A 20,861-nucleotide genomic window follows, 5' to 3' on the forward strand; every position below is an offset into this window, starting at 1 on the left:
ACCCAATAAAACTCAAGTTATAAACCACAGGATTTATCCTCAAATGGTTAAATGTCGTGTTACATGGGACGCCTTGTCGGCCATAGCTACTATTCCTCCATTATGGGCTTCGCCTACTCTGTCCCGGCACCTGTCACGCCAGCGACACTGACAAATGTCCGAGTCAATATTTATACAAGGCATGACAAACGTCCTGGGATAAAGGACTCTGCCTAATTGACAGACCCCTCCCTATAGAGGGATACAAACGCTCCTTCTAAATGTAGTTTTAGACTTTTCCAACGTTTCTAAAGTTTTTTCTTCTTTTCACATTGGAAGAAGTTTTGATAAGAATCGAGGACATTTTTTAGTATCTCTGATAAATGAAGTTGTTATCTTCTATCTGCGGCGGTTTGTATTTATTGTGTGCTGAGTTGACTTTTATCAACTTAATTGGAGACTTATTGAACCGCTGGCCTTTTATTCTGCATCTGGCGTATTTGTTTTCTCACATAATGGGCGATATTTGGGTAGAGACGCGGACTGGTACAAACACGCGGGGCAGCATACATCACAGCGCGCGGACTGATACATAACTTAGAACAGTGAACTGTTCCAAAGAAGTGCAAGGATACAATGTTTGCTCATTCGGTGTGCGTTATTTGCCTTTACAATTACCAACTAATGAAAAACCCACTGAAGAGACACTTGTGAAAAGCATCCAGTCAGAGTCATTTCTAAAGCAAGCTTAATTACGTGTCTCTTCAACATGATTCAGCCTTTGCTTTGATTGAACTGCCCTGCTTTGTACATACTGTGATTGACCCATGGTATTTTGGAGAGGTCATGGGCCTTGGTGACTTGGTTTTTGAAAGGACAGGCTCCACTGACAAAATATGCGGCCGTTTAAATGGGCGGACGGACAAAGGATCTTTTATGGATCTTATAAGGCCCCGATGGGTCAAGTGCAGATCATTGTAACAGCAAACTCACACGTACCCAGTAACGTAAAGTTAACATAGGCACAGGCAGGTACAGGTAGCGAAAGGTAGTCCTATAGGCAAAGTTAACTAACATAAATGAAGTCAAATCAAATCGGCGCATCTTTCAAATGAACCACCACGCAAAAGCGCCCCCTATCGAAAGTGCACCCACGGGTTGTTTTTTCGGAGACTCACGAGAGGTATTCCTTCTCCAAATATAACAAGGAGCGGCAACAAATACAACCAAAACACTCCTACTCATTAAATCGCCACGTAGGGGGTTGAAGTGGTGAGGCACAAAGAGATTACCTGTGTTGAAGTAAACCTAATGAATAAGAATGTTGTTAGAACGCTGATCCAATGGCTAAACATTGGGATGTCTATTCATAGACCACGTTCTTGTCTTTGCCGGTATTTACAATTTATTGACTAGCCAGAAAACTTCATGAATAGGTATTATGAATTGTTGGTAAACATTTGTGGTGTTCTCATGGCTTAGAAAGTTGTTCTTTTATTACAGAGTGGGGAAAAGTGCAAGTGGTATTCAGCAAAGCACGCTTTGTGTACAAGTCATTAACATTCATGTAAAAACACGTCTCGCAGGTGGGACAGGTTGGCAATCCGTGTGACGAGACCAACACTTGCAGGGGACGCCAAATTAGACATGCCCCACATGTTTGGCCGTGAAGCTTAAGCCCTGATTGGCACACATCCAGAACTTTCCCCCGACCAACAGCCAACCTCCAGCCAACCATGGCCGAACCTCCTGTCCACACCCGCATGTTAAACATTTTATAACGTTTGACTGGCGCAGCCGAACAGTAGCCGACTTCCTCGAACACAAGCCAACCACAGCTGACTTTGCAACCGACCTACTCCTAGACATGGTTGGGGGAATTCGACAAACCATGGCTGAAACTTCCATTATCAAAAAAAAGTGTTGCTATGGCAGCTAATTGATGCAAACCTTTCTATACTTTACTCTTTGTTAACAAGGGAAGTATTTGCTCGTAAATGTTTTCAGAAAAAGCACGGTGCGGCAACTTGAGCTGTCAACATTACTTAAAATGTTAGCTTCACGCCAAGACTGTTTCATTTCACATGAAACGTCCGTAGGATTTGCTCTCATATCCCGGCGTAAGTTGTACTTGAATTGGAGACAGTCATAGGCGTTCTCTTACACAGAGACCATTTAGCCGTCCCCACTGTACAGTCTGGTGCTTTGATCGCGCTACTTAAAGTTGTTGGTGTGAAATGGTGACCCAGTGTAAGTAAGCATATATGTACTATGCGGACTGTCATAGACGTTCTTCTGAGACCATTTAACGCACAGAAAGGCACAGTCTGGCGCTTCTGGTTCTGGTACTTTGTACGCGCTGCTGTAAGTTATTGGTGTGTAATGGTGTGCAGCGCGGTGCATCGGTGAGTCGGCTTCCTGTCTCGATGACGGCAGAACGGTTACCTTAGCTTCACGGCCATACATGTGGGGCGTGTCGAAAGAGCCTGCCATAAAGGCGAATATAGCCTCCCAAACACTGCCGGCCTCCCCCCAAACATGGGAGTTGGAAGTAGGTCGGTAGCAAGTTTGGCAGCATCTGCATGTGTTCGACGTGGTTGGATACTGTTTGTCTGCACCAACCGGATGTTTCAAAATGTTTAAAAGTACCAGACTGTACAGTGGAGCTGGTTAGATGGTCTTTAAGAGAAAGGCTATGACTGTCTCCATAGTGCATATATGCCAACTTACGTCGGGACATAAAAAGACAATCTTACGGACGTTTCATGTGAAATGAAACAGTCTTGGCGTAAAGCTAACATTTTAAGTAATGTTGACGGTTCGGTTTGCCGCACTTTGCTTTTTCTGAAAACAATTAAAAGCAAACACTACCCTTGTTAACAAAGAGAAAAGTAAAGAATGGTTAGCTTCAATTAGCTGCTATAGCAACACTTTTCTAGCTCCTGTTCAACTCTAGAACCAGACGCCAAGATGACAAAACCTTATGTTTGTAATGAAATGCTTGGTTTGACAATAAATCAGACATCTTTCTCTACGCTTAACGATAAAAGTTCGGGCTGTCAAGCTAACATAATTCACATGTTATAGCCCCTGACCAAAGGTTCTGTCCATTTTGTCCAATGCATATAGAAAATGAATTTCATTTTGTTATGGAATGTACCAAATATGATGTTATACGTAACAAGCTATTTACGTTTCTGGAATCAAGTACAACAGATTTCAAGAGTCTCGATGTTGTAGACAGATTTGAATATATCTTTACCCCACAATGAACGCAAAAATAGGTAGATTTATAAAGGAATGCTTTGTTATTAGAAAAAATACCGAAACTTGTGATTAACCCACTCGATTGTAACACTTTATCAAAGACTTGTGCTAGCCCTTACTGTTTGAATAATTAAGATATTTTATGTTTTATTCGACATTAGGTCTTATCCAACATTTATCTTTATTGTTGTTACTCTCTGCTTTATATATGTTTGCCATACATTGTACCTTGTGTAATTGTCGAGCAATAAAGTTCTATCTTATCATCGAGTCAAGCTAATCTTTAAACTTGCCATTACTCTCCATTGCGATCAATCGGTACAATAAGCAGCAATTTTACGAGAGCAGAAATTCAACACCGGGGGGTCGCCCCACGTGCATTGCTTGTTCTCTATATCTATTCTCTAAATCTATTTCAAAAGAAATGGTGGAATTGCATCATTCGTCGCAATATTTGTCCAAGAACGGGAACTAATGTCCGTGCACGTGGTTGCTATGTATAGCCACAGAAAGTTGACGAAAAGGTGACTAATAGCTTGATACACTGTTGAGGTACACCACAAAGTAGTTTCCCCATAAATTTCACGGTTCATGTAACGCACAGAGTCTGTCAAAGAGTGACATACGCCAAAGACTGTACAGCAAAAGAGACTATACTAAACGGAGATACGGTTTCCTCACCTGAAAGGAAATATTCTGGTCTACTTTTTGCTCAGCAAGCTCGGTCATTCTTTTCGTTATTGTTGGTTTAAATGGCCTTTTATTAGTGTCGTCTTATAAAGGCGTATACCATCCCGAGGCAAGGCACAAAAAGGGACGTTCAGGAAGTTCGTCACTTAAAGCAACCAAAACGTGTTAGATTTCAAATCAAAGAAAGGGAAGCACGCTTTATCTGCTACAGGGACAGGAATGAAGGCCTGCATGCCCCTTTTCCGTAAGGCGTAATCATGCCTTTTTAGTCTTCCTATCTCGTAGCCAGCTGTCGAATATCATGATAATTCGTAATCAGTACATTAACGGTACCGTATTATGGTTCGCAATCAGCCCTGAGAATTTAACGTAATTCGTAATCGGCGGTAAAGATCTTGTGTAATTCGTATTCACTGCCCCATGCAGGCCCTAAGGAATGTGCTCTTCAAGTGCCGATGTTGTCTGAGGACGTTCCTCACGGCAATTAAAGGACTGACATGAAAAGCGGACACGGACGAGGGGGGCTGAATAAACTCGTCCGAGTGAAAGAACAGGAAGTCTTTTATGTCTTCTTCTTCATGACTTCTGCTGGCGAACAACGAACAAACTGAGAAAAGAACTATAACTAAAAAGACATTTGAAAAGACATTCAGAATTTGGTTGAACTGTGATCGTTTAACTTATCTTTGCACGTATAAATAAAACTTAGGTTGCGTTTACAATACGAACTTCAGTACTCATTCAATGATTCATGAGACGAGAAGTTAAACCTATGTACTCGTACTGGAGTAGTTTTAGAACCCATGTTTTATACTAGTTTTAGAAATCTTGTTAGTGTATGTACGTTACTAGTACTTTTGTATGAGTATCTACACTTACCCTGATCGGATATGGATGTACAATAAAAGACTATCTGTGTTACAGTACAAATATTTTGTTAGAGGGCTAGAGAAGCTACCACCGGCCATGACTGAATTGCCATGACTCAAATAGAGTTAAAGGTGTGTGTTCTACGGTCAGTGGTTTTCAGCATGATAAATAGTTCTTTTAGAGTTTCCAAACGGACTGTTAGTTGACGACAGAAGTTGTTTTCGTGCACGCCTCGTAGCTACGGCATACTTACAGAGTCAACACGACCCTTGTGCCTACTTGCGTGTTAGCGGGTCCATTAAAACAGGCTTAGCCCAGTCTTATCTTGCCGTTCGTGTGGCCACCCGCAAGTCGGGATCAAAACTCCAAAACTCAACCAACAAACACTTAAAGCCTGATCAACCTTAAGAGAAAGGACGTTTTGGGAAATGAAATTTTGTAAGGATTTAGAGTTGGGACAGGTGGGACTACTTTTTGTCTTACCTGCGGATGCCGTAACTATGGTAACAACCTCCGTCAGCAAACTCTCGTGACGTGACAGGTGACAGTTCCATTGTGGACCGTTTCTTTGGTTATTTTTTCTCTCCTATTTGCCCGTCGCCGCACCCTTATCAAGACCGCATTATTGTGCCACGATCGATCTGGAGGTACATTTGCGCTGATCAAACACTATTTATTTTGTCATGGACGCTATCTTCAGATTCAACGCACTCCAACTGGACTAAGACTTCTCAACGTGGTTTGCCGTAAAAATTCGTCAGGTTCCAACTTTTGTGCGCGTTAAAACATCACTGGAGACATTTGGAATATTTCCGAGGGGATCGTCCTTTGTTGGAGTGATTTTAGGACCGATACGGTTGAGGAAGACTTTTCATCCGGACCTTTCTGTACAGCTTTTATTCAAGATGGCGGACCTGTGAAAAACTAAGTGCACTTCGCTCACAAAAAAAAGGAATACTACAAGCATCAAAGATGGCTCCGATGTGGACTATCACTGTCCTCCTATTCGCTGTTTTCGGGACTTCTGGTAAGTTTTTATTTGTTACGACTAATTATTGGTGTATTTCTGCTTGAGTTTTTAATTCGTTGTAACTTATTGCAGTTGTATTTCTGTTGAACAAACATCAAGCTTGTAAAAATGCCATGTCATGTTGTAAATTCTATTTTTATTTCAATTCAATTGTAACAAGACAATACATTGGCCACCCAGGCAGCATGGCTGATTTCGCATTAATTATACAATTAAAATGATCATGATCTCAAAAAGTAGGACGTAAATTACCCAAATGTTCAATGAAAAAATTGTAACACTTGAAAACAGGACCCGAACAGTTCTTAGATATGTAATACGGCATTTACGTGTCTGCTGCTAAAGACGACAAACTGTTTGATAGATAATTTGCCATTCATTTGCAACATTGATGGAAACATTTACGCAACTCGAAGTGATACATGTATATTGTAACATGAGTGTGTTATGTCAGTAATGTGATTTATTAATACAATTACAGGATGAATGTTATTTGTATAGTGATATTATTACAGATTTATGTAATATTTGTATACTAACCACGAGTGTACGTGTTAGAACGCGACTTTTACATGTATATGATAAGCCCACAGGGGGGTTTAGTATAGAGTTAAGTATGTTTGCAAGAACATTTAAATTTAGATATGTTATTCTGAAATCACTTCACTCAATACCGGCTTGTCAGTCAAAGTGTGGTGTACTTATAACTTTGTTACGATGGTAGTCAACCACTGTTCCGTAATGTTACAATATTTACGCAAATCAAGGTCGCAGTCGTTATGATATGTATACTAGTTTAAGGAACGTTGATGAAGGTTAGACATCCAGGTAAACGATACTCGTAAAAAAATTCAAACTCTACTACTGGATCAGTTAACGGATTTATTTCCGGACGTTTCGAGTGACATCCATCACTCTTCTTCAGCGTCACAAATGAACAGAGAACCGATTCACTCTTATATACAAGTAACTAGAAAAAACGGTTAAACAACAAGGTCCGTAAGAAGCTTTATCATGTAAAAGAACGGTTCACTCAATGTACAGGAATTAGAACTAGAAAAACCTGTTCAACAACCGTAAGAGTCTTTGTCATGTAAGGAAAGTTCCTATGGTAAGAAATTACCATAGGAAGACAAAGACTCTTACGGTTGTTGAACAGGTTTTTCTAGTTCTAATTCCTGTACATTGAGTGAACCGTTCTTTTACATGATAAAGCTTCTTACGGACCTTGTTGTTTAACCGGTTTTTCTAGTTACTTGTATATAAGAGTGAATCGGTTCTCTGTTCATTTGTGACGCTGAAGAAGAGTGATGGATGTCACTCGAAACGTCCGGAAATAAATCCGTTAACTGATCCAGTAGTAGAGTTTGAATTTTCTTACGAGTAGTTTAAGGAACGTTTGACATTTTTATCAATTTAAGCCAGTATGTTTGGAGCTGGTATAATTACGACAAATGTTTAGTCCCACATTTTCTTGTGACATGCTCCTTTCCAAATTTTTTCCTGGATACATGTATATAGTATACAACTGTAGACATACGATACTACTATTATCCTAAGTTCGCTTAAGGCAGGTTAGGCTTGTTTTTATAGAGGCATCCCTTAGTTTTAGACACAGAAAACATCCTGTATTAATTCTTAATCTGAAGCACACGGAAACAGATGCACCGGCTCACACCTTGCTTGTTTCCCTCCGACCGAAAACACAACATCGCAGGACGATAGAAAAACACTACTGAAAGCCTAACCCCCTACTGGTGGGTTAATGCCGACTTAGTGGGCTTTTAAGACTTAGTGTCCCATTCAGGCTACAGGGTGATGTTTCCGTTGCGCCAATCTGTGTGGTGGATAACTGTAGGTTTCCTATGGCCCAGTGGTAAACTTTATAAGTGTGGACACAGTCGAACGGAGGTCGTATTGACAAAATGGACTGTAGACCGCACGCGAGCTAACTTCATGTAAAATGTGGACATTTTAAACCTACAAGCCGTAATTTGAAACATAAGGGCACATTATAATTACAGTGTAGGTTTCCTTGGCCCAGTGGTGCTATTCACAAAATGGTCTCGAGACCGCACGCGAGATAACTACATGTAATATGTGGTCATTTTAAACCTACACGTCGTGGTTTGAGAACCTGGGTAGCACATTACAGTAGTATTTCTAATCCTTTAACACAGGAGCTACATGTTGTAACGAAGGTTGCACCTACGACTACTGAGCGACCAGCTATTTGACAGAGAGCTTCTTAATTAAACAATTTCCATCTTCACATTACTGAAAATGTGATATTTGGTAGAATGGGAAGGTAGGATTATCCATTATTCGTTTGGAAGCACGCAGGATTGTTTTTATTCCGAAAGGGATCCGCGCAAAATAAAAATGCCCAAACGGTGAAATGCATATTTTTTTACGCTTTGTGTTTTATGTCTTCTGGTGATACCTTTGCGAGAAGAGAGTTTCAGGGGCGTGGGTCGCCTCATGTTCACGGTTTTGTTCTGGTTGAAAGATGCACCAAAATGGAAACTATAGACGGTCTCTGTGAGGTCGCATAGATATCGCTGTCTTTTGGAAAGGGGACTTGCCTGGGTGCCATAAGCGATAGATTTTTTGTCCCTAATGTCCGCTGCCAAATGTATCCACCCAAACCCTTTTTCTATCACGTCATGGTAGCGAGGAGATAATTAGAGCCAGGGTACCGACTTGGGCCTGGCGGGGCGTATGGCTTCCGTGGTCGAAGGAGATTATCACTCACTCGCGAAAGGGGCTGGCAGCCAGGCACAAAGGGGACTTATCCTTATCTAACGTCCTTGAAAGTCTGTCGTCACCACCTAGTGATCCACACACTGCTACATCATACCGTAGGTTATCTCATGGCTACTCGGGTTTAGCGTTTACATGTGTTAGGCATGGCATGGCGGGGTCATGGCTATCAGAGCGTGTGTGTGTGGTGTCCTTGTTAGAGCAGGTCGGACCATTAGTCACCAGAAGTAACGGGTTACCATTACCGGTAACACTGGTGACAGAGTGGGCTCTCTGAGTGCTACATCTTTACGCTGGGTCTAGTTTCTCGTGGCTACTTGGGTTTAGCGCTGACATGTGTCAGTCATGGCGTGGCGTGTGTGTGGTGTGTCCTTCGTAGAGCAGGAATAGCCATTAGTCAACACAAGTAACGGGTTAAAGTTACTGGACGGCAGTGGTGACAGAGTGGGCTCTCTATCGTCCACTATCATGTATCATGTGGGCGAACTTAGGCCCTCTTTCTACAAGACCCCAAAACATGCTGTGAACATGCTGGGAGCCACGTTGTTGAAACTCTGTTCTCGCAAAAGTTTGATGTTAAAAAATCATAACACGTAAAACAATAAACAATCGTTCTTTGCCTGTAAGATTCGTTGATTGCTCTGTCAACAATATGGTCCCTTCGTAGTAACTCCTGATTTCAAATAAGAATCTGAAACAAGATGCTAGTGTATATATAAAAGACAACAAAACCAAGCAAAATCTTCACCATGCCCACCAACCCATATACCCAGCATCTGAAAAAAACGAACTGTATCGCGTGTCCTTAACGAGACACAACGTATGAATCCAGTACTGTCCCTCCATTAAACATAAGAAAAATTGCACTTATGGGTAGCACTAATATTGTTGTTATTTACTATACGAAATTATCTTTTTTTTCATGTATTGTACCTCGATTGTGTTTCCTGTATGCAACTATGCGTATTAACTGTGTGTGTTATTTTGTCCCCAGGACCCACCTGTAAAGCAGGGGTCATACGACTGATATGGGCCACTCTGACGGAAATTATAAAAATATTAATATTTTATCTCTCTCCACAGCCCAAGCAGCGAGTCCTGACTTCGGCGCCTCCCTCCCGTCTACGGACACTATTAACGAGGACGTGGGAGGCGGTGTGTCCGTGTATGACTTTACCGTGCAAGATACTGACACTCAAACCGTGACGCTTATCATTCTAAACGCTAGCCCTTCACCAGCACCGTTTGAAGTGGCAATAGCAACTTACAACTCTGGCACTACAACTGGACGGGTAAGGGACTAGCTAGACAAATTGAAGATGTATAATTTGTTTGCCATGGACAATTGCTATGGACCGGATTTTGGGTAGCAAATAGGATTTTATGTCAAGAATAAGTGGTGTACATGTATTTCGATCCCCTTAGTAGGTTGCTCTGGAAATGCTTCTCAAAAAGTAAACAGAAGACAGGAACGACAAAATTTCGTGATTTATCGCTTTAAGCTACCATAGAAAGACATAGACAACTACTACTACTGCTACTACCACTACAATTAGAGACAAATATATTATATCTGATACAATCTGCATATATAGAGAGATAGATACATGTAGATGGATAGATAGATAGATAGATAGATAGATCTATATCTTTCTTTGTCATTTCTTGACGTCTAGGTGAGTACAACGGCAAGTGCGTCCTTTGACTTTGAGACCACCACGTCCTACACTTTAACTATTGAGGCCGAGGACCCCGACGGAAACAAGGTGTCCGCGGACCTCACAGTAAATATTGCGGACGTGAACGAAGCCCCAGTCATCACCAACATCCCCAACTCCGGACAGACCATCGGCCTGAACGAAGACGTCGGCGGCAGTTACCAAGTCTTCCAGGTGCGCTTTAGCATTAATTCTTCTCTTTTAAACATGTCCTACTAAAGATAGCAAATATATAGAGACAAATATAAAACTTCTATCCGACTCGATACATTGACACTTGACTTAATGCGCATGTGACGTCGTTCTGTGTCAAAGGTTACAGGAAGTCGATATCGCCCTCCAGAGAATGATTGTATGCCCAGATGTAGCTTTCTTTCACGAACTCGGAATAACTTTTATGCCGATGCTAAAACAGGTACATACATCTTAGATTCTACCCTGTAAAGTTTGATAAATAAATGCTAAATAACAAACATTCAAACATCCATTCATTTTATAACACGTTTTCCAGGTGACAGCCACAGATGAAGACAATGGTGACACTATCACCTACTCGCTAGCCGGCGGAGGATCAGACTTCGAAATCGGCAGCTCCACCGGTATCATCACTACTACTGCTTCCACGTCCATTAACTACGAGAGCGGTACGACGTCCTACACCCTGACGATCACGGCAACTGACGGTGCCTTCAATACGGACACGGGAGTCCTGACGGTCAACCTGGTAGATACGAACGATGAGTCCCCAGTATTCAGGTAAGGCCTTATAAAAATGCTGTGTTTCTGGTTTCTTGGTGACTGACCCTATCATCATTATTATTTCAGTTGTAAAGAGAAATTGGGCTTCCTTTCTAATCTGCGTTTTTTTTTTGCGACGCCTCAGGGGTGCATTTATTTCAGTACTACAATTGCTTTGAAAGAATTTCACAAATTGGACCAATGCATTCCCTAGTGAATCAGTTATGAGGTAGCCTTCGACCATGTTGTTTTTTCGGACCGCGCAAGAAATGTTGTGCTTTGTGTTCTGCTTTTATCATATCATTTGCAAAAAAAATTAAATCGAATCTGTTTCCTGTGTAGCGGTTCCACCACGACCCCCGTTAGTCTGAACGAGGACGTACCGGTGGGCACCAGTGCGGGAGAGGTGCCGGCCTCAGACGCAGACTTCGGCGGGACCGACACCATCACCTACCAGTTCATCAGCACGCAGAACGACTTCACCTTAGATGCCAGTAAGTCTGTGTTGTTTTTTTTTTGGTTAGTTTGTTTGTTTGTTTGTTTAGCATAAGCAGTAAACCGCCTATACTCGTAACACTCAGTTAAGTACAGTTAAGTTAAGCTGCGTAAGACCGGTTTGATCCACTCACACCGGGAAGGACTTCTGCTCTTTTCGATAGCGTGATCTGTTCTTTAACGTGCTCGAGGTGTGGCTCTCCTCAAACACGGGACCTCCTGCTTTACGTCGCATCCGAGAGAACGTCCTTAACCGAAGCTAGGTACTCGTTTTCACCAGAGTCGAATGAGGAAATAGGTGTGAAGGGCACAACAATGGGGTCTGCCATAGAGGAGTCCAGAACCTCAGAAAATGTTACTACTATTTTTAGTTAACCAGCCTAACCACAAGAGGACTTTTCCCCCAGGTATAGGAGTAGTCGCCTGCTCCACAAAAGGACTGGCACTCTGTAACTTCGTTACCGTAGCCTTTCCCATATCTTTTATCCAACGATAAAGACCGACGTACTTCCCGTTTTTGCCCCAGGTACCGGAGTAGTGTACACTGCAGCTGATCTGGACTATGACGCGGCAGGTGCCACCCTTTCCTGGTCCCTGCCCATCCGAGCGTTTGACGGCGCCAGCCACTCCGTCACGACAACCCTCACTATCAACCTGGAGGACCTGAACGACAAACCGCCAGTCTGCACGCAGTATGTCTACACGTAGGTGGCACTTTTTTTTCTTTTTAAATCTTAGATGCTAAAAGAATGATTTTTGACACGTCCCTGAAGGTTAGAATGGTGAAGAAGGCAAATCGAGAAGGGTTGTGAAAATTGGATGTCAGATCGTCTGTGGTGCGATAGCCAGATAAAAGATACACGTAGACAATTCACACGCTACTACTAGAAACGATACAGAGGAGGTTCAATTAAGACAGCTACTAAGTCTAACTTCCTTCTAGCAAAATTTGTAAGGTTCTAAAGCGAATCCGACCAACAAAGAAGCCCCGCCAGGTGAGGCGTGTCTCTGAGGCGGGCTTAATACTTGAATAAAGTTTTCTTACGGAAATATGCGTCTCAGAGTGTCGGGGACACAAGAGCTGTCTTTTTCTCTGCGGTTCTAACACAAAATTGCATCCCTACAGGAAACAGATGGCGGAAAGCACGGCGACGGGTACAAACGTGGCGACGCTGAGCTGTAGCGACTCTGATGGCACCAGTCCTAACAACCAGCTGTCCTACAGCCTGTCGGGCGGGTCCGGACTCTTCACGCTCACCGGGGCTGAAGTCAAGGTTTGGATGCTACATTAATATTTGTAACAGTCTTATTTACCAATTCATTTGGTGACCTAGTATCCTTTCAGTAATGCGCGTTTCCTGTGTACTTGGGCGTCCAGTAGTGTCATGTTTTCTTCCTAGCTTGTCCTACATGCAAAAGACCACAAAGTGTCATGTTGAGTATACCCACCAATCAATACCTGAAACATCCAAGCGGTATTTTGGGAAGGCACAGACAGTAGAATGCATGTAGGGCTTGGCCACCCTTCCCCAAGTTATTAAACGTTGTACTTCTTTACCGTTTCTGTTTGAATCAAAGCTTTCCAGTGTAAAGTTGTTGATTTTTGCCCTGCCTTGCAGACGAGCGCTGCGTTGGAGTATGACTCTGCCACCGCCTCCGCCCAGAACTGGCTCTACACCATGGAGGTCACGGTCACGGACGGCGGGACCAACCCACAGGCAAACTCAGGTACAGTTTACCGCACATCCTTCTGAAATGTTTAGAAAATTCACTAACTTGAGTGTGATGACAGATATCGGTTCACCTCGCCAGATGCCATGTCCCTAGCAGATCACTAGGCCCTAATTCCTTCATTTCAGTTCATCAGTTTCACCACAGGTCCTCGTGAAGCATGAAACTTGGAACGAAGCTCGACATTTTAACTTCCTCCCCTATTGCCCTCTTAAGTGTCGATTGAGACCACGCTTATCATCTATCCTAATTTTTTATTTCAAAGCTCATTGCAGGCATTCATGGCATTTATTTGGTTCTTCTCGCTTCTTTCTAGCCACGGTGACGGTTGTGGTTGAAGTGACGAACGAGAACGAGAACAACCCGACCTGTACCCAGCCCACCTACACCGCCACGCCTAATGAAGACGAGACCGTGGACGCAACTATACAGTCTCTCAGCTGTTCGGGTAGGTTACGTAACAGCATATACGTACAAAACACACTAATTTATCCACGTCCTCACCGGCAATAGTGGATAGCTCTCACTGGTAGAAATATCCCAGGTTAAATAATCAAACTAGAGTTACATGATCTCATACCTTCGCTAAATGATGTTAATTTTTACAACCGACGTCACCCCCAAAATCGTGAGCATAGTATGTCCAGAACACGAGATGTCAAAACCAGATGTCCTGCAGTACCTTGGAAAGACGCTAGGGTTCTTATGATCTGATCATTTCGAGGTACAATGTATCATCAATCCCTATCCACATATGCAATATCAAGACGATCCATTTCGAGTTATGTTGGCTGGCACACGCACAAGAAAGCAACCGAAGGCACAAACTTCTTGATGGAGATGATGATATAGTTTAACGTTAAAACCTAAATGTATATTTATGTATTATACCTTATATTTGCCCACCACAGATGGCGATTATGGAGACTTCGGTGACCTAACCTACGCCATCGTAACTGGTAACTTGGACGGGAAGTTCTATATCCACCCGACTGCTGGGGACATCAAGCTGAGGACTACACTGGACTACGAGACAACACCTTCTTACGTCTTAGAGGTAATTCTAAGTACAGTGTTTCTGATCAGAATTTCAATATATGTGTTAGAATACCGCACCAAGAAGCATTGGAAGTATTGTGATCGTAGCACGTGTAGGACACAAGATATGAAAAACCGGAAGTTCCACTGAAGTATCATGTAATGATTTTCAGTTTTTGTCAACATCTACTAACAAACAAAAACAATCTTCAAGCTTTGAAAATAAACATTCACCGTCGTCTTCTTTTGGCATAGTCATACGTCTGTAGTGTCACCTAGCTCCATGCCTAGAAGTGGTCATTTTGGCTTTCTATTAAGCAAAATACGTCTTAGCGATGCTAATCATAAAATCATAATTCATTGAAGTGATTGGTCATTAATTATCCTGATGAAGGCGACAGTGGTCGTCGCTCTGTAACCCTTGTGTTGGAATAAAGTTCAATGTTTTACTATGATTACTACCAACACAGATGAACTTTTATCATAATTCATTTTGTAACCATTGAACATCTGATATACATGTATACTGCACTGACTTTCTAACCCCCCCCCCAGGTGACAGCCACTGACGGCGGGGGCTCAGCCGTCACTGCGACGGTCAGCGTTAACGTCGTGAACGTGAACGACATGACGCCGACGTTCAACCCCGCCTTCTATACACACTCGGTCGTGGAGACGTCGGTAGTCATCAATTACGTGGTCGCGACTCTCACCTGTGCTGACGGCGACTCACCGGACAGCGAAATCCAGTACTCTATTATCTCAGGTAACGTTTGATTTCTCCTACTAGTCTGTTATTTTTTGTGAAGGAATATTTATTGTTTTGGATGGGGCTGGTTTATGGAGAGTTTGTAGTAGGTATCTTGTCCTAAGCGGGGAGGATTGGAAGTGAATGGGCGGAGGTGGGGTTTTTTAGTTGATTGACAGGGTTGTTACCCTATATGTCTTGGGTGATAGGATATGATTTGGCATCGCTACGATTGCGTAACCATTCCTTCTTATCTGTTTTTTGTTGAATAATGAATGTGGTAAAGTGCATTTATCTAGCACTTTGTAAACAACATGGGTGACAAAAGGATTAACCATGATTAAGATAATCATTATTCAACGCCTTTCATTTTACAGGAAACACCGCGGGTAACTTTAAGATATCGGATGTGGACAACGGAAACCCTCTGATCGAAGTGGCGAAGGCGATCGACTATGACGACGCCAGCGAGGCTCAGTCCTACACCCTGGTGGTGAAAGCTGTGGACGAGAATGGAGTATCGACGGGGCTGTCCTCAAGCGCCATTATAGAGATAGACATCACTGGAGACAACGAGTTCACGCCGAGCTTCGCCGCTGCCAACCCCACATCACCTACGGTATGTAGTTGAACGTTTTTAACTATTCGTTTACACCCGGGCCCTCTTTCAATAGCGATTTCATAAGATTGGTACAACACTCAATTTCGCAGATAAGGAACGAATTTTGTTACGTTTTGTCTGTTTTATTGTCTATTCAAGTCATAAAATGAAGGGTCACACAAATTCAGTTGTGGTCTCGAAGCGATCGTTGTCTGTTGGAAACGGGGCCTTGCAGACTTATACTATGGCATAGGGCGATCCCCAAGGTGCCGTTTAGAACCCCCTTAATGATTTTATATTAAACAGCAATACGCATCTCATTGTACTTTATCGTATGATTCTGGGATATACATAGTGATTGATTTATCGATTTATCGATCGATCGATCGAGTAATTGATTGATTGATTGATTGATTGATTGACAGCTTGACGAAGAGTCGCAGGTTGGCACATCCGTTGTCACCTTCGCCGCTACTGACGGCGACAGAGGATCAGACGGGGCCGTCACGTACGAGATTATCAACGGCAACACGGACGGGAACTTCGAGATCGACACGTCTACAGGCGTGGTCTACACCGCTAAGGTGATCGACTACGAGACGATGGGAAACACTAAGAGCTACACTATAACAGTGAAGGCCTCGGACGCAGGGTCGCCGGTCAACACGGCTACACAACAGGTAAGTCCGCATCGGGGTCTAGAAATAATTCTGCTCACTATTGTGGATCTAGTGTAGACATGACATAAATTTGTTATTTGTGAAAAAATACTTGCCCAAAGATTGCATTAATACATTGAATTAACCTGGTTCATGGCAAGATCCACGGTGGTTAAACCTGACTACCCAAAAGTCCACACCTTTGGAAGGAACCGAATCATGTTCGACCATTGGAACCGAATCATGCTTGACCACGCGTGTTCCATTTGGGGTCACCTGCGTTCATTTACAATAAACTCATTTACATTTTTTTAAATCTCTATTTACTCCACCATCTACAGGTGACGATAACCATTGATGACATCAACGACAACGGCCCGGTGTGCACGCAGTACCTGTACGCCGTGTCAGTGGACGAGAACACCGCTTCGAACACAGCGATCGCCCAGTTGAACTGCCAGGACGCAGACACCACCTACGGAACCGTGAGCTACTACGAGGACCCGGCCAGCTCAGTCTTTGTGCTGGACACCACGTCCGGGGCGGTGACACTGGACAATTTCGTACTAGACTACGAGTCCGGCACAACGTCGTACGAGCTCAAAATCAAGGTACGTGTCCTAATCCATTCAGGCCTAGAACAAGATAGGAACGGTTCTAGGTACGATAACTCATGTGTCATTCTTTGACATCCATAGGCAGAGAATTACGACGAAGCAAAATCTTATTTTATCTCATCTATCTCACGTGTAGGCGACAGATAGCGACCCGAATGGGGCGAGGACAGCCGACATCACAGTCACCATGTACGTCAACCCCCTGAATGAGGACGATCCAGCCTTCACACAGGTAACACTTGCGTTTGTATTGCCTAAAATTATGCAATTTAGCCAGCCTTGTAATCAATTGTTTAGCTGCAATGTGATTAGAGTGAATCGATGTACTGATGTTTGTCAACAATAGACCAACGTATTTGTTATTCATCAACACACAACAAAACAGTAATAATGGCAGTGTGGCGCTGCACTCAAGTTCCTAGCATATTTTAACAGCGCCACACAACAAAATACAATTTACATAAATAGAGTTTATATATATAACAGCACGCCGAAGTCCCACCACCCCAAGACACTACACAATACTAAAGCTAACCAGGTTATAACAAAAGTTATTGAACAGGAGTGACTTCTACAACTGATTGACGAGAAAAAGGTTGCTGTCAATCTGAGGATTACAAATGCAGATTGACTTTCTATATCTGACGCACTGACCTTTATTACAGACGATATACACTGCCGGGTCTTTGGATGAGGATACCGCCATAGGCACCAGTGTGATCACTATTACTGCTAACGATGCCGACAGCGGGTCAGACGGAACCATCACTTACGCCATCACCTCACCTGCTAACTCACCTTTCGGCCTAGACTCGTCTTCAGGTGAGTGGAAATTATTATTGTTACAATATTAGTTGATATGGAGGTTGGTAGGCTAGTATGCGTTACACAACAACCTTTCACAGCCAGGAACTGACGGGGCCCAATCTCTGAGAGCTTAATTTTAGTCGTACACTCCTAACTCCGGAGAACCATTCCCATTCCGAGAACTACCAATTAGAGCTCAGAATTCTTTATCATTATGAAAATTAGTCCAATAGGAGCTTACGATTTGCTGTCACCATGACGACCAATCATCATATCCTCTATCACCATGGTAACAGACTGTTCTCACTCTGACAAAATCTGGTCTTCGGAACTCGAGATCGAAGAGCGCTCTTTCCTGGTATTATCTTCTCCCTCATGTAAACATAATGTATGACTTGGACGCATAAAACGGAATGTAAAGTATAAATTTGACGGTCACATAATGTGCTGCTACTAACGTTCTCTTTCTGCCGCATATCCCACCCAGGTCTGGTGACTCTTGTGTCTGCGCTTGACTACGAGACGGACACGAACTATAAGCTGATCGTGACGGCTACTGACGGCGGCGGACTGGACGATACCTCCACGGTCACGGTCAACGTCAACAACGTCAACGACAACACACCTTCCTGCACGTAAGCACACTTCACATTTTAGAGTGCATACAATTAATATAGCCAGAGAGTCAATCGCATATTTCGTCAGGAAATGTACGTACCCTTTCTACATGTATTTAGACAGAACTTGATGACAAGCCTTCAGATACGGTTCAGTATAGTAGCCCAATCCCACGCTTATCCAGAACCATGCCTGGGGCAAATCTAGGTTCTTGGATACGCGGAGACTATCCAGAACCTTGCCTGAGCCTAGCCCTAACTCTTTCAGGCATAGAACTAGATAGGCGCGGATCTGTGTACGATAATTCCCATGCTTGTCAAATATCTTCAGTTCTGCGTACTCCTTGGCTTAGAGTAATACAATGTGAGGTAGAAACATTGTCTCAGACTAACGTGTTGTCTCCCCTCCCCAGCCCGTCTCTCTTGACCACCGATCTCGCCGAAGACACGACCACCCCCTTCACGGTCCTGACTCTGACCTGCTCGGACGGGGATACCGGCGCGGACGGCACCCTCGTCTACACCCTATCCCAGTCACCGAGCACAAAGTTCTCCATCAGCAACGCTGGCGTGATAGAACTCACAACCGCCGTGGACTTCGACGGTAAAGGCTTTCGCCGTAATAGCATAATAGCTACCTGACTATGCTGGATGTAGGGATTATAATGTGGCCGTGGAGTTTGTACAACATAGAGTTCATTTGCCTACGCAGTTATGTTACTCTTGTCGCAGCCCCCGTAGCCAATTAATGGCCATATATGTGCCATAGATACAAGTTAACTATCCTTTAGAAAGACGTGGTTAAGACTAGTGATAGCAATATATTGGCTACATCAGTATTGTTTTAGTATCGGCGGCTGTCGTATATCTATCATAATTCATTGGTTACGTTACAGACAGGGGTGTACAAGTATCTTATTTCAAGGCTAACGTCACACCAGACCCAAAACACAGACCCAAGACTTACCTTATCCGCCCAATCAGGTGGCGAGACGTCATACTCCCTGGTTGCCACGGTAACAGACAGCGCGGCCGTGGTGGCGGACCGGAAGTCGACCACGGTGCCCATCACGGTGGAAGTGACGTCAGTGAACGAGGGCGCGCCGGTGTTTGACAACGCGCCTTACGCCGTGAGCGTGAGCGAGGCGACAACAATCGGGACGGCCGTGTACACCGCCTCCGCCACGGATCCGGACAGCACGGCGGACTCCTTCGGACAGATCACGTAAGATACATAGTGTTGATTACCTTCGCCAGTAGGTTTTTGTTCTTGGATGCGTGTGTGTGTGTGTGTGTGTGTGTGTGTGTGTGTGTGTGTGTGTGTGTGTGTGTGTGTGTGTGTGAGTGTGTATGTGCGTGTGTGTGTGTGTGTGTGTTGTGTGTGTGTGTGTGTGTGTGTGTGTGTGTGTGTGTGTAAGTGTGTGTTTTTGGGAGAGCGTTTTATGACGCTAATATGGACCTTCAGTCCACTTTCTTTGGATATACGGGTAGCTAACATGGACCTCCAAATTATATTCAATCTCTGCAGGTATTCCATCACGAGTGGAGACACACTGAACCTGTTTGAGATCGACTCCAACACGGGACAAATCATGGCGAAGGCAACTCTGGACCGGGAGGCAGCGTCCTCACACACACTACAGCTTAAGGCAAGTATCGATATTTAAGAAAACCATACTTATCTGTAGTGAACCTTTCCTAGCTTCATTCACTCCTTTGTTTACATAAACATACCAAACTGTAATTTATTCCTTCAAAAAAATAACCCCATATCCTTTAGGGCTGTGGACAAATACAGATCCATATAGCACTGCCCATCATGGCCCATCCCTCTCCTTCCACTGCCTTTTACCTCCCCAACCGAAGTCATGTACCCATTTTACACCTGGGGGAGCGGGAGTACCTTTCTCAAGAAAACAACGTCTAGCAAGGAATGCCAGGGATCGAACCCGTGACCCCTTGGTCTCGTACCCGCTAGCCTAGCCGCTGGGACATTCGACGCCGCAACATAAAGATAACACTATGTTTTGGACGCCCCAAATACTAGGCCGAAGACGGAGGCACCATGTCGGGCACCACGTCCATCGTGATCACCCTGACAGACGAAAATGACCAGACACCCGAGTGTAACCCCGCCACGTACATCGAGACTGTGTCGGAGACAGAGGCGGTCGGCTTCACCGTGCTGACGCTGGGGTGTACCGACACGGACGACGCGGCTTACGGGACGATGTCATACTCTATAACTACCGGTACGGTACTGATTCATTCCTTTGTTTACGTGGATAGATTGTTAATATTTGGGTTCCAGACTTGGGAGGATGGTGTAATGGTTCTGTAATTCATCCTAGTATGTACTTCATCCAGAGTTATTTCCTAATCGATAATACAATACAGATGCAAGACATTTCCGTATATCTGGTTTGCTTCTGTAGATTCTATCCAGAACCATACCTTATCCTCACAATAACCCATTCAGCCAATATAGAACTA

The 20,861-nt window shown here is 43.7% G+C and overlaps 1 protein-coding gene across 1 annotated transcript in view; it reads left to right on the plus strand.

The window, feature by feature from the left end:
- Nucleotides 1–5,778: 5,778 nt before the first annotated feature.
- LOC109486454 (protocadherin Fat 4-like) overlaps nt 5,779–20,861 on the plus strand; it is a 31,757-nt gene continuing 16,674 nt past the window's right edge. Inside the window, exons 1-21 of the mRNA XM_019790283.1 lie at nt 5,779–5,833; nt 9,683–9,891; nt 10,276–10,491; nt 10,829–11,073; nt 11,398–11,549; nt 12,077–12,254; nt 12,677–12,824; nt 13,170–13,278; nt 13,598–13,729; nt 14,193–14,338; nt 14,875–15,085; nt 15,445–15,686; nt 16,094–16,348; nt 16,669–16,938; nt 17,081–17,176; nt 17,610–17,766; nt 18,239–18,386; nt 18,782–18,972; nt 19,353–19,593; nt 19,897–20,017; nt 20,416–20,620. Coding sequence (XP_019645842.1) covers nt 5,779–5,833; nt 9,683–9,891; nt 10,276–10,491; nt 10,829–11,073; nt 11,398–11,549; nt 12,077–12,254; nt 12,677–12,824; nt 13,170–13,278; nt 13,598–13,729; nt 14,193–14,338; nt 14,875–15,085; nt 15,445–15,686; nt 16,094–16,348; nt 16,669–16,938; nt 17,081–17,176; nt 17,610–17,766; nt 18,239–18,386; nt 18,782–18,972; nt 19,353–19,593; nt 19,897–20,017; nt 20,416–20,620 — 3,727 coding nt within the window. The remainder of the gene's footprint in view (nt 5,834–9,682; nt 9,892–10,275; nt 10,492–10,828; nt 11,074–11,397; nt 11,550–12,076; nt 12,255–12,676; nt 12,825–13,169; nt 13,279–13,597; nt 13,730–14,192; nt 14,339–14,874; nt 15,086–15,444; nt 15,687–16,093; nt 16,349–16,668; nt 16,939–17,080; nt 17,177–17,609; nt 17,767–18,238; nt 18,387–18,781; nt 18,973–19,352; nt 19,594–19,896; nt 20,018–20,415; nt 20,621–20,861) is intronic.

The sequence above is a fragment of the Branchiostoma belcheri genome, unplaced genomic scaffold (assembly GCF_001625305.1).
Source record: "Branchiostoma belcheri isolate BF01 breed outbred unplaced genomic scaffold, Haploidv18h27 scaffold80, whole genome shotgun sequence".
Taxonomy (NCBI): Eukaryota; Metazoa; Chordata; class Leptocardii; order Amphioxiformes; family Branchiostomatidae; genus Branchiostoma; species Branchiostoma belcheri.